Raw genomic sequence first — 16,620 nt, forward strand, 5'->3', positions numbered from 1 at the left:
AACATTTTTAGAATATTTTCTCCTCGACCGTCTCTGATTTGAATACAAATTTTAATGTCCAAAGCTTGAATTTATATAATGACCGCTGTGAAAAATATCTTTCAAAGCCATTTCTTTTTTGAAAAACGGTCCATTGAGCCCATTCAAGCCATATTTTTGCACAGTGACATTCATCAAAGGCAAAGTTTAAACATTAACATCTCAAAAACAATTAAAGATGAAACCCTGACATTTTCACTGGACTCTCTTGAAATATTCAGTCAATAAATTAAAAAAAATGCAATTTTCATTCATCTTTGATGGTAAAATCTGACCAAGAAAAAATTAATTATGATTTATTTTGATTTCAAAATATGCACATATTTAACTAAATTATTATCTGATAATTACATTTAGTTCTATTTAGTTCTATTTGGACATTCTATTTTTTTTCCTGGTACAACTTGTCATATTTCTTTAAAATGTTTGAGCTATTCATCTTGAAACGTTGCCTCTGATTTCAATGTGTGGAAAAAAAATACTGCAAGTGTCTCGAGGGGCAAAAAGCTAAGATTCCACAGCAATCATTACATAAGTCCAAACTTTGGACCATAAAATATTAACGAAAATTGGAGACGGTCGAACAGAGGGCCCATGTTGGGATGGAATGACCCAGTAATCGATAGAGCCTGTATTGCAATTTCACCCTTTAACAGAAAAACACCGTCTTTCTCTCTTATCGTCCACTCTGAGGGAAAAAAAGAGACTTACAGTCAGCATGAGTTTCACTGTTATGGCAGAGAAACTGAAAGGCATGATTCCCAATAAGGATATTAGAAAGCGTGGTTTGGCGGACGTATACTTAAATGTTAGATAGAGGAGGAAAGGTCCACCTGCTTGATACTGTGCTAATTATGTTATGTCCTCAGCCTGTTGCTTGTCTCTTACTTGTCTTTTCCTTATACCAACTCTATTTTCCCGTACCTTATCACCTGCCTGGCCACCTCTGCTCCCTCCCCTCTTCCCACCTGAGGCTCCGTTCTCCACGTGCCACTTTTATAAAGCCACACAAACAGCCATCAGGCCACTGCAGGGCAGCTTACAAGCTCACCTGGTGATATTCGCCCTTTACTAATATTTACTATAACACTGCTCTTAATCCTTCCCAACCTGTGTCGTGTACGCTCCGCTTCGACGTTAGAAAAAAGGTCGGGGGATAAACAGACATCAGAGGAAGTGTCTACGTGCAGGAGAAGAAAGCTCCCTTTCCAATCACTAACCGAGGGCATCGTGCAGGTACTTCTGTCCCACCAGTTTGAGGTATTCCTCTATGGCCTTTGTAGCCAGTGTGTTTTCTCTGAAGATGAGGTGCTCGTTCTCCCCGCAGCGGTCCACCTCTGACATCATTAAATCTGTGAGGAAGTCCTACAGAAAAAAAACAAAACAGGACGAGCACAAGGTTAATAACTGTTATTCTCAAAACGCATGCACATAATGAATGAGTTGATGAAGATGTCTGTCCAATTATACAAAGAGCTGAATCGTGCAAGAAGGTGAGAGCTTGGAAGTAAAAAAGCTAAACAGGAAAAACGAATGACAGTGCATAATGGAAATTCAGTGTAATGGCCATGAAAACAAAATGTGTCCTCAGGGGAGAGTTGGTGGTGGCGAGAAAAATAAGAAGGCCTGGACTTGAATACAGTTTCATCTGATTCATTTTCACCCACTTCCTAAAGAAGCTGCAAAACAAAGCAAAACAGGATATTGAGTTCCTCTCTCCCTCCACCAAGTCCAGCCTTAAAGTTATATTTGTTCTTTGGGCAGAGCACTAAATGCCATCACAGCTTTTGAGATGCTCCAACTCACTGTTAGAATTAGGATCTGTTGAAAAAAAAACTAATTCAAATTAAAATGATTGGTGCTTACATGGTTACATTCTGTTTTTAAATGTTTTCTGCTATAAGTCTCATTCACACAGTGCTTAACTTGTACGTCTAACATTCACAGACACACACTGGACAGGAGGAGCCGTGGATCCATCGACCTCCTGATTGGTAGACGACCTGCTTTACCACCTGAGCCACAGCCAACCAAGGAGATTAGATCGTTCCAGGTCCTAACAAACCCCAGAGTTGTTTGCTTAAGGTGAAAATGTGATCCTACCTCAATCCAACTCAATTACCAAGTGTGCTTTGCATTCCAGGATGTGGCAGAGTACCACAGATATGCACTGTGGACAAAATGTCACAACTAGCTTCTACAATGAATTAAAATTCCACAGATTTATTCCAAATGCTTGAAGTAAATTCTCTGTGTCCAGACTAGTCCAGAACACGGCAGCTTCTTCCTGTATTTCCTTTTGTTACTCCTGCCTCAGACGTATCTGGCCGATAAGCGGACCAAACGCTCTTGAGGTTTTTTTTGTGATCAACATTTTATTGATTTAAAACGGGGTTGGGGGGGGGGGGGGGGGGGTACAGACATATACAGGATGAGAAGATTTTCCAAGCGTCAACAGTCGTGGGTCGAGCTTTATTTAATTTTGCTGTGGTATGTTCAAAACCAATAACACGGATAAGACATCGTCTCCAGAATGATTCCATACAAATGTCAGGACAGAACCATTGCTTTGTAATAGTCTTCTTTGCGGATGTGAATCCAGCGAACAACATTTTGCATTGCATTTGACGCTCTTGAGTTTTCTGTACTGAAGCTATCGGACTTCACTCTGTGTGAAATGAAACCAAACGCCATTGTAAAACTAACTATGGGTGTGTAAATGCCCTCTCAAGAAATGGGAAAAAAAACAGTCCCAAAAAGATTGATTTGTGACATTTCAGAGACAGAAATGGACGGGAAAGCAGCAGAGGGGGAACGACACACACACAATGGACTCAAACCGAGGCCCCTGCTGTGGCTTTCAGCATCCGGGTCACAAGCTCAAACAGGTGAGCCATAGCAACGCCTTTTAAGTTATACTAGCAAACTTCATAACAGACAGATCTTTTGTGCTCTAACACACTGAGGGAAGATGCTACATCCTGTTTACCAGCTAGTCAGGACAGTGACTTCTTTTAAGTGAAGCTGGTGTGATTAACTGTTTACAAAAACACTGTTGACCCAGCTTTAATGACTAATAGTTGGCTCATAACCTCACACGTATACAAGTACATTCAAGAAATCATATGAAAGACGTCGCCGTGATAAGTAATTTACCATTTCACCTTTTTCTCAGTGTGAAACGAGAAACGAGAACACGAATGTTGTCGTACTAAAATGAAGGCAATCAAAATAATTTCTTGTATCGACACGTACTTGGAATGCAACTGTGTATGTGCAAAAAAATATTTTCCACAGCTCTAATAAGGGGAGGCGTTTCCTTTACTTTCATTCATATGCACAGAGTGATCTCTGCACCTCGCATTCATGCAAAAGGAAGAGCAGCAAAAACAAAACATGGCTTGACTAGTTGTCAACAGAAGCTGTGACTTTAAAGCATCACATCAACTTTTTTTTAAAAGAAGCTTTTCTTCTTCATTTAAGGATTGATGGATGCAATATATGGACGGATGCTCTTTTTTTTAATCAATCTAAAAGAAAAAGCCCTTTCAATTCAAATCGATCAGGTACTCTGTAGAGCTGCAGAAACAGGTGGAGACGGGCATTAAGGTATTAAAGAAAAGGAGAGATGGAAATAGAGCCATCTGGGGATGAATCATCACTTGTTTGGATCCCTTCAACAAATTTCTGGGTGCACTCTCATGTAAGTCCCCCAGCAGCTTGTTAAGCTAGGGAACCAGCGTAGCAGCGAGGGAGACGAGACGCAAGTGACAGATGCGTGGAGGGAGAGGAAGAGGAGACAGAGCGGTGGTGTTTAAAGAACGGAGGGGGAGGTGGTGCTGCGTGGGGTGGGGGTGGGGGGGGGGGGGGGGGGGGGACACACACTATCAGACGGTTTCTATAACTGCTGGAGCATCCCGTTCTCTGGCTAATCAAAGATGCACCACAGGGAGCCAATCATCCACTGATGTGCAAAGTAGGTGCGATGGCTATTTGTGTATGAATGTCATTTTTAGATGGCTGAATATAAAAATAATTTGCCAGCTGTAAAAGTAGCTGCTATGTCTTGTTTTCTAACAAGATGGAATCAAATGAAACTTTTTGACACTGATTGAAAAAAACCAAACTTTAATGTTATTTATATAAAGATCATCTGGTGTGAACGGCTTTACAAGTAAAAAAACAAAAACAAAACACCCTCGATGACTAAGAGACAGAAAAAAAGAAACACTAGAAATGATCTCATAATGGGATCACACCAGGCACGACAGTCGCCACCACATTGGTTTTTAGTCCCATGACTACTTTATAGTCATTACTACAGTACATTATCACCAGCTGTAACTGCATGGCTGGTATTGTTTTCAGCTTGTAGGTTTGTCTGTGTGTGTGTGTGTCATCTTGGGAAAATGTGCCTCTGGTGACAGCAACAGAAGCTGCCACAATGGCAGGTGTTTATACGTCTGTCTGTCTCTGGGCAGATTTTGTAAGGAAGGGCAAAACAGAATCACTTAATTTTACAGGTCGAGATTTAGAGGGGTGTGGTCCGATCTTTGACTAAATGGTGCATGAAGAGGGCACCTATTAAACAGTTTTTTGAATTTTTAATGCAAGTCCCAATATTGGACATCTCTATTGGGTGTTTTAACAGTGAATATGCTCTATGAGAACTCCTTGGTGCTGGGGCTAGTGTGATCCCACTGATACCATATGTATATGTGTATATGTGTATATGTGTATATGTGTATATATATATATATATATATATATATATATATATATATATATATATATATATATATATATATATATAAAATGTTTTTTCTCTACACCCCCCCCCCAATTTTTTTGCACATGTCGAGGAGCGTGTCAGGCTACATTTCACTGTGTGTTATACTTGTATAACTATGCATGTGACAAATAAAGAACCTTGACCTTGACCTGTTAGCTCATTGATGAGAAAGTGAAAGCAATACCAGCTACTCTAATGTGACTCGTAACAATGCACTCCAGTGGGTAAAATAGAGTCCAGATCTCAGTGCCAGCGAGAATATGTGACTGCACTTAAAAAAGGTTGTTGGCTCCCCTGTGAAACCTCACAGAACTTTTGTAACTTTAAGTTTTGGGAAGTCCTTGAAAGTTTTCAGACGTGCAAAGCTCAAACCTATCCGAGTGGAGTTTACTTCTTCTCATGATTAAAAAGACACATTAAATCTATTTGGAAAACCACCATAGCAACTTCCAAAGAGGATTGGGGCTCTATGGGGACTGTAAATCACCCTTATTTGGATGACGTTCTTTGATAGAGGCCTCTCATCTATGCCAATTACAAGTTAAGTGTATCTGTTGTTTATTACAAAGCTATTTTGTCAAGAATGTACTGGATTGTGAAGCTTCTTTTTTTCTTTTAAATCTGTTACTAAATAAGGCAGAACAGCACACACCACATAAATAACTAAAGAAAGCTGATGGCTGTTGTGAATGGACACCCAGCACGTAATTAGACCTGAGGTGTGTCTCTCCCTTAACTCAGCTGCTTCATTTTCTCTGCTTTTTGTGCCTAGTATGGCTACTGAAGTGAGGCCAATCCCAGTGTTATTAGAGAGGACGGTCAGATGAAGGGGAGGAGGAGGAGAGAGATGGGGAAAAGCAAACAGAAAGACATCAAGACGGGCAAAATGAACAACAGTCATTTCTGCTGGTAGTTTGAAACACAAATTAGATGCAATCCCCTCTAATACAAAGAAGACAGAGCCCATGACATCCAGTTTGAGGTGAGCAAGTCTATAATTTGTTAACATGGGCATGAGGTACACACTGCATACATTATTTTGACCAAGCTCCTTGGTGTGGTTTATAATCTTTCATGTGGTGACTGGTAACCTGGTTCTCATTTGACTGTGCTATTAAAAATATCAGTGCTCTGCCCACTCCTTTGGTTATTTTTATTTCAAAGTTGTCTAGTTTATTTTAGAGTCACAGGCTTTTTGCTGGAAACACAAAACAGGAAGGTGGCAATTTGTCTCTTCTTTTATATGCTAATACGAGCAAGATCACAACGCCAATGAAAGAAATATTTGAAGCTGGTAGCATGGTTGTTGGTGGCAGATGGGCTGGTCCAAGTATTGCAGAAAATGCAGATTTAAAGGGATTATGCTTAATCCTACTATCCGCAATCATCTCTAGGATTTACAGAGTATGGTCTGAAAAAGTTCTCTGGGAGAAAAGCATTGCTGATGGCGGAGGTCAGAGGAGAATGGCCAGACTGCTTTGCACGCAACAAGTTATACAATTACAACCAAAGTTTGCAGAAGAGCATCTCTGAATGCACAACACTCACAAGCAAGTGGGCTACAGCAGCAGAAGACCATACCAAGTGCCACTGAAAAAAGAAAGAAAAAACCAAAACATGAACTCATCTGATGAGTCTCAGTTTCTGCTGTGACGTTTGGATGGTAGGTTCAAAATCGGTGTAAGCAACATGAAAACAAGCAAGTATTGTTTCCAGCCATGTCTATCGATTTGATCCCAGTGTACTTCTGATGGTTGCTTCAAGCAAGAAACGTACCATGTCACAAAGCTCAGATCATCTCAAGCTTGTTTTCTGAACATTATTTTGAGTTCACTGACCTTCACAGCCACCAGATCTCAATCCAATAAGGCACCTTTGGGATGGGGTAGAAGAGTAGATTTCCATAATGACTGTGTAGCTGACCAATCTGCAGAGTGTAATCATGCCATTTTATCCATAAGGACCAAAGTCTCTGAGGAATATCAGCCTTTTTGAATCTACATTATGAAAAATTAAGGGAGCTCTGAAGGCTAAAGGTACTAGCAAGGTGTATCTAATAAAGTGGCCATCGGGTGTACGTAGTCACATATTTGTATTTTATTATTAACCAAAAACAAATCAACTCAACCGAAGAAACTAATAAAAGACAGTCGAAGAACGGGGGTATGAAAACTAGTGCAGAAGAGGATGATGAAATAATTTTGCAAGTATTTTCTGAAAAATGGACAACAAAAACTAACCACTGGGTGGCACAAGAGGATAAACAAGGGTATTGTGAAAGTCACCGAGATTTATCCTCTGTGGACTATGAAGGTCAGTGCGAAAAGGTGTTCAGTGGATTGACTTTTTAAGTCTTGTCTAGTGGTATTTCTACAATACCTGCATATTGTAAAAACAAATGACTGCGCGGACTTTAAATTCAAACAGAACAGCGCTGAGTTATTATACGCAGACCATAATTTAGTGTAATACATAACCACTAGCATCTAAATGGTCTGAGCAATTGTGTCCTAAAAAGTGTCTGGAGTGCCTTCCTTTTCCCTCCAGCCTTTTCTCTGATGCCCTCAATCCTGCTGCCTATGCCCCCGCCCCTTCCCTCCGCTTCAGTGCTAATAAGGAGAACTAGAACGCTCCCTATATCACTGCCACATCTCATCAAGAAGGCCATGCTTCAAAAAAGCCCAACACACAGAGCGCAGAGAAAGGAGGGTGATATTACTATAGGGTCAGAGGGAGGCTAGGCAGTGCAGCAAGGCTCATTAGATCTAATAAATAGTAGGGAACAAACTCCTGTTGAGAAAGTTGAAGTTACCTACGTATTGGTTTACTTTGCCATTAAAGCGGTGTCACATCTATATTCAGTGATGTTCCTCTGCAAGTGTCTGCATGTGCTTTGGAGCTGAAATCCAAACACACGGCCTTTGAGGCCCGAAGAGACGTGATAATCTGCACGATAACAATCAGGGCCTCTCACTGCAAGAGCCTCTGACAATGACAAAGACAACAAGAAGCACTGATATTTTAAATGGCACACTTTCCAACTGCTGTGCTTTGCAAGGCAAACACTGAGACTTGAAAAGAGGGAGAGAGGAGAAGCACACAAAAAAGGGGTCATGTTTATGTTTTGCACTGGCTCAGAGATTTTTTTGTGTTTCTATGGCAATATAAAGAAGACATCCAACAGTGAGAGCAATAAAATACCTTAAAAGGAAGTAATGGGGCAGGAGAAGAGAAAAAGAGGAAAAAAAGATGTTCGGTAACGACATGCTCTTCTGAACTCTTTCCCTTTAAAACTGTCTATATGTGTCTCTCATACTGACAGATCAATTTACCTCACATTCAGTGGCTAGAATAAATGCACACTGCGCTGTGTTGGGTGTAGAAAATGTACGTGACAGAATTCAAACTACTGAAATTAATTCATAGCAGTGCTTATTCTTTTCTTTCACGGTGCTTCGAATTTGATTCCACCGATGTCCAACAGAGCATGGATGAAGGTTTCAATTCGGCATAAATGCTTTTTGTTTATTCATTTGTCTCCCTCTCCCGTGACTAAAAACAATATTTAGCAGAGCTAGATTCACAGACTGAGGAGCTACTCGGACTTATTGGAAATCACATAACATAGAAGTTACTTGTTGGTGGTTCAATTCATTTCACTCTTATTCATGTAGCCCTAAATCAAAACAACTGCCTCCCCTCCACCACCTATGAACAGCCGCTTGGCAACAAAGAGAAGGAAAAACTCCCTTTTGACAGGAAGAAACCAGGCTCAGGGAGGGGCATCTACCATGAACGGTTGAAGGTGAGAGCAGGGAGAAGAAAAACTTTAACTATTGCTATACCAATACTGTACCAGTATGTAAACTACAAGACAGCAGCATTGGTTGTAACACGTTACAAAGTAACATAATTGATGTAATCACATTCTATTTTTCAGTAACAGTAATGTAACTCAGCAAGGCATCAAGGCAGTGACGAGCACTATGGCGATAACTTTGAAGCCTCTTTTGGTTGTTTTCATCTGTGCTTTGTGTTCACACCTAAAGACCACAAGAAAGATGCAGTTGGTCCTCATTAGGATAGGGATTTGTATTGGAGTGTGGTCTAAGGTTTATATTGTTAAATGGTAATTATGAGACTGTGCATTTTAGGTCATTTGATGGCGTAACAAGAAAGTAATGGAACGAGTGGTGTAATCAATTACTTTGTTTGGTGAGTAATTAAGTTGCGTACTGCATTACTATTCAGAAAAGTAAGGAGTAATGTCCCCCACACTACAAGGTGGTAGCTAAACATTAGGTTAAAAACAGTAAGTTAAAAAAAAAACAATAAAACAATACATTTGGGTGCAAAAATCATCAACATTAACATTTTGACCAATGAGCCATCTCATCTTTCCATCACTTGCTGCCCTCTCTGGTCTTTCCCCCCTGTGGGCTCTGGTGGATAGTATTACAGCACTGTAGCCCTGCAGCTTTTCCTGTGAGGGTCACATTGGGTTGACAGAGAGGACCAGAGGCTGGACGGAAATGGAAGCGGTTCCTCCCGTAGGCACAGACGTTTGTCATTGCACACAAAACTCGGAAAGCCTGCAACCCTCCTGATTTAGCTGCTGGTGCAGATAATCATTACGATGATAGATTTGACCAGGTTTTTACAGCTAATGTCATCAGCTGCAGAAACATGTTAACAGAACAGCTCTGGATCTAACCCCTGTTTTTATTTCTGCAGGGATGCATCGTGTGGTCCTAAAGCGTTATACCCACAAAGGAGGTAGACCTTGATCACAAGGCTCATATTAAGTCATTAGATGTTGATGAGTCATTCCTGCCTGTTTCTACTGCGGGTGTTTTTTTTTTATTTTTTGGTGTAAACAACACAGAACACATACCCCACTAAGATTAATATTAACTCACTGAAGGTTTGTTTAAAGGCAAAATTAAAAGTCAACATCTTGTTAGAGTGTCTGTGAAAATGCACCCGGTGCAGCAGCGCTTTGAGCCAACTCTCGGTATGCTAATATTCACACTGATGTACAAGAATGCTGATGTTTGCCAAGTATCACAGTGACCATGATTATTGCATTAGCATAAAAACATTTGGTAATTAGCATTAGATTCTAATTTAATTCAATTAAATCGTGACCTTTGTACAATCTATATCTTATTAATCCCAAAATGAAAATTTCTTCAGAAGATTAATACATGTTGGAGGATGAACACCCATGTTAGAAATCCCTCCATTACATGTTGAAGTATTTAAGTCTGGAGCAACCACCAAAACTAGAGTCACATCTTTCTATGTCAAAAGAGACTGAACCACATTCTTATTTATTTTTTAGCTTCATGACCATCGACTTTCTTCCCTGCAAGTGCAGCAAATGGAGGCACTTTCACTGAGGGGACAGGGAACTCGAAGATCAAAGGTGACCCGGCACAAAATTGAGATGGCCTAGCTAGTCGAACTGAAGCTCACTTTGAGTGAGGCTCAGCATGTTGCTAAAGCTGGGCAACATCAAACAGAACTTGCATATATATTACATTTCAAAATTTCATATTTTTTTCCTGTTTCAGCACCGTGTTCGTGCTGTTTATTGGTATGCCTTTCGCTGCACATGCATGCATGCATGCTATGCAAGTAAAAGCAAGGAAATTAACAATTTAAAAAAAAAAAAAAAAAAAAAAAAAAAAACAGCCAGCGAGAGCAGAGACAGAGCAGAAGAGAGTGAGACTGCAGATATTTTTAGTGCGAGCAGATATGTCAAAAGACTTCCAAGATCAATGTGTGCCGAGCATCGCTGTAGAGCTGAATGTTTTCCCTCCCTGCTGCTGTCTGGCTCCACAGTCAAAAACAGTGTTGCTACAAGGTGAAACAAAACAACTCTGTATGCTCCGGCTTCATCTCCCTTATTTAGTTTTCTCCTCCTGTTGGAGAAAATGCTGCTCAAATGCTTTCACCGCTCGTGTCACCCCACGCTGTCAGGGGAAGGTCAATAAAAATCATGGCGGAATGATTATAAAGTCAAACGGTATGATGTGCCGCATCTATATCGCAAATACACAAGAGACGCTGAGAGGAGCAAGGACACTGACGTGCTTTACAGTTATTTCCAGTGTGCTGAAGGGGCCAGCACACTATAGCATTAGGAGATTGTCCTCAGTGTGGCCTCTTGTGTGTATTATACACTAATCACATTATTCCTGTTAATGGGGAGGGTATCCACTGACAAGCCGCCATCATGTTCTGAATGCTCACCGGCCCCATCAAGGGACAACCGATTCATTCCGAGCCACAATGAAAAAGCCCAAAGGAATACAAAAACTACCCGAGCCCTTTATGTTATGTTGGTAAATCATTTGTCACACTATATTGTGTTTGCGCAAGCCGACTGTGCCTGTGTGCCACAGCTGCGCAATGAGCATCGCTACCTGCTGATGACAGTGCAAAATACATTAATAAAACGCTTAACACAAGTGAGGCTGTGCTGTGGGCTGACTTACCAATTTACTAACAGAATGCACAGAGGAGAGCCCACATATTTCTCCCTCGAGGAGCTGTGACATAAAACGCTACGGCATAATAACTGGAACGCCCCCGCCCTCTGGCCAGTTATCATAAAAATGAATAATCCTTATCGCCGCTTCGCACAGCCAGCTAAGATGAGCGGCAACAAAATTAGAACATAATCTTCCCGAGGGCCGAAGTATCAAGAGGACGTGATCAATAATGCCAGCAGTGGATATTTCCACATTTTCTTTTTTTTTAAAAAAGGGAAGGTGAACTTCTCCGGGCAATTCCAATACAGCAGATGGCTTGTTATTGTCATTGGGGAACTTCAAATGGTGTTGCTTGGGTGTACAGACAAAACACCATTTCCCACAGGGTAAGAATGGACCCAATGTCGAGCCCTAACAGCACCAAAAACCTGCAGACTGAGAACTGGATTTCTCACACAATTATTATACTAATCCCCGAATTGCAGTGAAAAGAATATGACTTTTAAATGCTAAATTTCAAGCAGTTTTTCTACATTTGGCATTTTGGAGGGATAGCCCTAACATGGTCATCTTAGGCACACAGCTCTAGCTGTGAACGCTGTCCCCCTACCCATCTGTGACTCAAGCTTTCTATTTGTGAAGGGTCAGCCAATCAGAACAAAGCTGGAAAGTGAGGATGGTCTTAAGGGGAAGGGAACTTTTTAGCTCCCTTCCCCTTAAGACAGCTTCTTTAGGACAATCGGTTACAACGAGGCTCAATATAAGATAAGTAAGCATTATTTTGAAGTGCGAATAAATGTATGTAGTCTGACCTGGGCATAATGGTCATGAACACAGTGAATAAACTGCCTGCTAAATTCTTGTGATCACACAACGGTGTGTGCATAATCTCTTATATGCAGTGAAGCAGGGTGTGCCTATGCTCACCGATGCATCGAGACATCAATACAGCATCAGTAATGACATCTCTCCAGAGACCTTTGGCCTCGAGATGCTACGAAGCATGAAAGAGAGATGAAGGGAGACAAAGATGGAAGTGGGAGGGGGGGCAAGAGAAAAGGAGTGCAACAGAGCAGAATATGCAGGGCTTAATTAGTTGGTGATGGGCGATAAAATGTCACAAGAAGAAACAGAAGTCGAGGAGTGTTGCATACTGATGACTGCGGCAGCCTGAAATCTGCATCTAACAACTCCAGGTCCACTTAGAAGCTGGTTTTGACCTGTGCATGGGAGATTAAAGACAACACACATCAGCAGGACCACAAAGAGACTTTCACCTCCACTTCAACTCCACTGGGTGCTGTGTTTTTTTGTCAGCGTCCAATGCTACGGCAATGCATCGTCTCCATTTTTCCACGCTGCCAAAATCCAGTCTGGTGCAGACTGAATTAGAGAAAAATGACTCATGGATTTGACTTGAGCTTGGCTAGTTAGAAGACTACACAATAATACCGAGGGAAGTAAATAACCAAAGGCTTTATTAAACAATTGCAGAAAGCCGAGCCTACATGATTTCCCAGAGTCTATCTCAGCACAAATAAATTGCTCGATTCCTAAATATATCTCACCAATTCTCAGGAAGACTGTAAGTAAGTTGGCAAGACATGAAAAACACTTAATCGCCAAATTGAACAAACTCTACAACGCACGCAGAAACGTCTCCATTTAAAGCATGTGTTCAGCAGCACAGAACATCATCATTAGGCTTAAAAGTATTTTAGAATAAGTGATTTGTTGGAAATACAGGGTGCTGTTTGGCGAGATGTGACTGCTCCATCTCTGATTTATCAAGGCTAAAGGGAAAAAAAAACCCAACAGACTTTTGTGAGTAAGCCGCCTAAAAATGTCAGACCACTTTACAATGTCTTGAAGCCTTGACAGAAAGAAAGAAGCTGCAGTAGTTAACACAACAAACACTCCGCATTTTAAGAGCAGCTATCATTAAGTCTGTGCTCGCATCAAACCGCAGACTGTTCTTTGCCTCTTCTTCTAAAGGCGTCAGTATGTAGCATGCAAGGCTACATTTAAAAGGACTTTTCTTGAAACACAGATGTATTCGGGAAATTATCTGTGTCTCTCTTTTAAGATGAGCATTTGGGAGTAGCACTTCTTGCTGCCAGCTCCAGCATATGTGCATCTAGCAGCAGGGAAGTAAGACCGGGGAGGAGGTGAGAAAGAACTAAGAGTACCAGTGTTTTCCTCAGAAGTCTGGGATTAATTGAAAGTAATTAAGGAAGTCTGCGGGGACTAGGGGCGGCCTCACCCCCACCCATCAATCAGCAGCTATCAGTGCTGAGCCTAAAACCAGCACAGTGGCAGTACATTGTGTACTGACATCACTTCTTAAGCGCTAATCGTTCATCGCCCCACTGAGCCGGGATAAAGTCAAAGAAAGTCCAAAGCTTTGCTGATGAGAAACTGACAAGCAAACTAAACAGAAACAGAAACTGTGGCTGGAAACTGACGAGGAAGAAAAGACGAAGTGATGCTGATGTGATAGACATTGATACATAGCGCACCTACGGGAGCCTTTGAAAGACACAACTTCAATTCAATTCAGTTCATTTCATATAGTGTGAAATCAAAACAACAATATCGTGGCTCAAGAGTTGGCAGTACATCTTGTAATCGGAAGGTCGCCGGTTCGAACGCCGGCTCGGACAGTCTCGGTCGTTGTGTCCTTGGGCAAGACACTTCACCCGTTGCCTACTGGTGGTGGTCAGAGGGCCCGGTGGCACCAGTGTCCGGCAGCCTCGCCTCCATCATTGCGCCCCAGGGTGGCTACAATGTAGCTTGCTATCACCAGTTACTTAGTTAGGGACTAAGTAAAGCGCTATACAAATACAGGCCATTTACCATTCACCTCATGGTACTTTATATATAAACAATAACAGAGAGAAATCCCCAACTATCAGATGACCCCCTACGATCATGCACTTGGCAACAGTGGCAAAGAAAAACACCCCTTTTAACAGGAAGAAACCTCCAGTAAAACCAGGCTCAGGGGAGAGGCGGCCACCTGAGGGGTTAGAGGAGGGAGAAGGGCCGAAAGCTCCCAGCACACAGTTTTTGTGCTAATGTTAATGAGCTTTGAAAGCATCAGGGCCTTATCTAGTATGCACCTCAGCACTTGACAACCAGGCTCTGTCATTTTACGTGATCTGTCACTTCGCTGTGGTTCCCAAACAATTCCATATAGCATAAATCCCACTACTAGTTAATCATGGAATATTTAGCTGTGCTGTTACCAGACGGTAGCGTTTTACTACAGCACCACGCACAACGAAGGACCCATTATTTCACAAATGTTTGAGCAAAACCTACAACCTACTGCTTTTCTCCACATACTGTATCAGAACAGTATGTGCTCATAAAACTTGATTTTGACACAAATTTCCACTTTTTTCATAGCTACAGTATGTAAGGTCAAAATAGCATCATGTTTTACCCACGGAAAACACAAATATTGTGCCGTCAAAGAAAAGTCAAAGGCAGCTATTTTAGACGGATGGAAGATTATTTGAGTCCCAACGACCTGCTGTCATGGGAGGCTTAGCTACCACTGTGGTGAGCTAATCTGTCCCTGTGCTTGGAGTGCTACAGACAAGCAGTGCTCGGTCCTGCATCGGTATGCTGCGGAGCGCTGCGGGGGGATATGTGCAAGGGATTAGCTTGAGTTAAAACTGTAATACAGGCTGGTGCAGCGAGAGGAAATCACTTGTCTGTCTGGTCTTTGTCTGCTCTGCATTACAGCAGAGGAGAGGGTCAACAGTTCACAAGATGAGCAGGCAGCGGAGGAACAGTTAACCCCTGTGAGCTTTCATAATGTCTTGTCATTACCTCATGGCAAGGTACGTGGAAACATCTGAAATAAAGGATCTTTGCTACCAACCTTGGCCTTGCCAGTGCTCTGCAGAATGTGAACCAGCGCGCACGCCATCTCCTCCTTGTTCTTGACGCTAATCCCAGGCTCGAGCACAGAGCACAGTAGCATGTAGTTATTGGTAGTGTACTCTGCAAATTCTTTGTACATCTCCATGGGAAGGATGTTCATGCTCTGATAGCGTGCCTTAATTCTAATCATGGGACCAGACGTCTTGCCCTTGGGCGGGTTCGGGGTGCTGACGGGATACCATTTCTCCACAAACTGTCGCCCGGTGACAGCTGCGACGGGGATGTTGATGAGTCCGATGTAGTTGTTTTTGTCTTTCTTTTTCTTCTTGTCTGTGTCTTTGTAGAGGTGGGCTGTGATGGTCTTGACGGCGGGAAGGTTGCTGAACTCAAAGTGCTCTCCCCAGAAGACGTTGTCGGTCTTGAGCTTGCAGGTGGTGCGGGCGTAGAGCGAGTCGTCGAGGCAGAGCTCACAGTAGTATTTCTTTTTGGCCGGCAGATCCTTGGCTTCGATGATCCACAGCCTCAGCATGTTCTCGACCCGTCGGCTGTTGTCCTGGAGACGGAAGATGACAGGAAGTAGTTTGATCAAATTTTTAAAAGCAACATGATAAACATAATTTACTGAATAAAAAAAGGCAGTGAACAAATCCACTAAACAAACCACATAGTTGGAAAAGCAAACTGATAAAATTCGAGATCAGACCCCGACAGGGAAGTCTCACCGCTTCAAGAGTCAAAAACAACCTCGGCAGTATTTCAAACATTTCACTGAAGCAATTTAAAAACTTCCCTTTCTCCCTTCCATTCCCGATCATTAAAGAGCTAAGAAATATCCTACATTATTTCACAGAGTGCTAACCCATTCTTATGTCATCAATTGATTTTGCCAAGAGCGGGCATATTTTTGGCCCATTATTCACACTGCCTTTGAAAACTACCTCCCAAAAAGAAGAGAGGAGATAAGAATTACATTATTTTTAAAAAAAGAGGAAAAAAAAAGAAAAAGAAGTGGCAGAGCGTCTTACAATCACGAGAACTACTTTAGATCTCTGGAGTGCTCAGAACTCACCGGTATCTGAATACGTTTCACATTTTTTTTAATGGTGCAGTTAAATTTCGTTTACGCTTCGTGTTTCTGTTGCTCTTCATCTTATTTTTGATGTCTCCGCCATTCATTTAAGTGCAGCTACATGAAACGGGGAGCTGAAATTTGAGGCACTAAGCTGAGTTACAGACACCTACAAAGAAAAGACGGGCCTTTTTTTTTTTCCTCCCCAAGGCTTTTTAACTTGCTTCTATTTGTAACTGAAAAACATACATATGTCTCTATCAAAATATCATCGTGCTCTTCTACATATTGCCTGGTTATGTCACAGTCTTACATAAACCTTCAAG

General features: G+C 41.8%; 1 protein-coding gene across 10 annotated transcripts in view; it reads right to left on the reverse strand.

Annotated features, from left to right (window-relative positions):
• Positions 1-16,620, reverse strand: part of dab2ipb (DAB2 interacting protein b) — a 196,586-nt gene that overhangs the window by 22,417 nt on the left and 157,549 nt on the right. For all 10 annotated transcript variants that reach the window (XM_026173338.1, XM_026173339.1, XM_026173337.1 and 7 more), the window contains 2 exons: positions 15,224-15,778; positions 1,260-1,404 (listed from right to left, as the gene is read on the reverse strand). In XM_026173338.1, coding sequence (XP_026029123.1) covers positions 1,260-1,404; positions 15,224-15,778 — 700 coding nt within the window. The remainder of the gene's footprint in view (positions 1-1,259; positions 1,405-15,223; positions 15,779-16,620) is intronic.

The sequence above is a fragment of the Astatotilapia calliptera genome, chromosome 7 (assembly GCF_900246225.1).
Source record: "Astatotilapia calliptera chromosome 7, fAstCal1.2, whole genome shotgun sequence".
NCBI classification, from domain to species: domain Eukaryota; kingdom Metazoa; phylum Chordata; class Actinopteri; order Cichliformes; family Cichlidae; genus Astatotilapia; species Astatotilapia calliptera.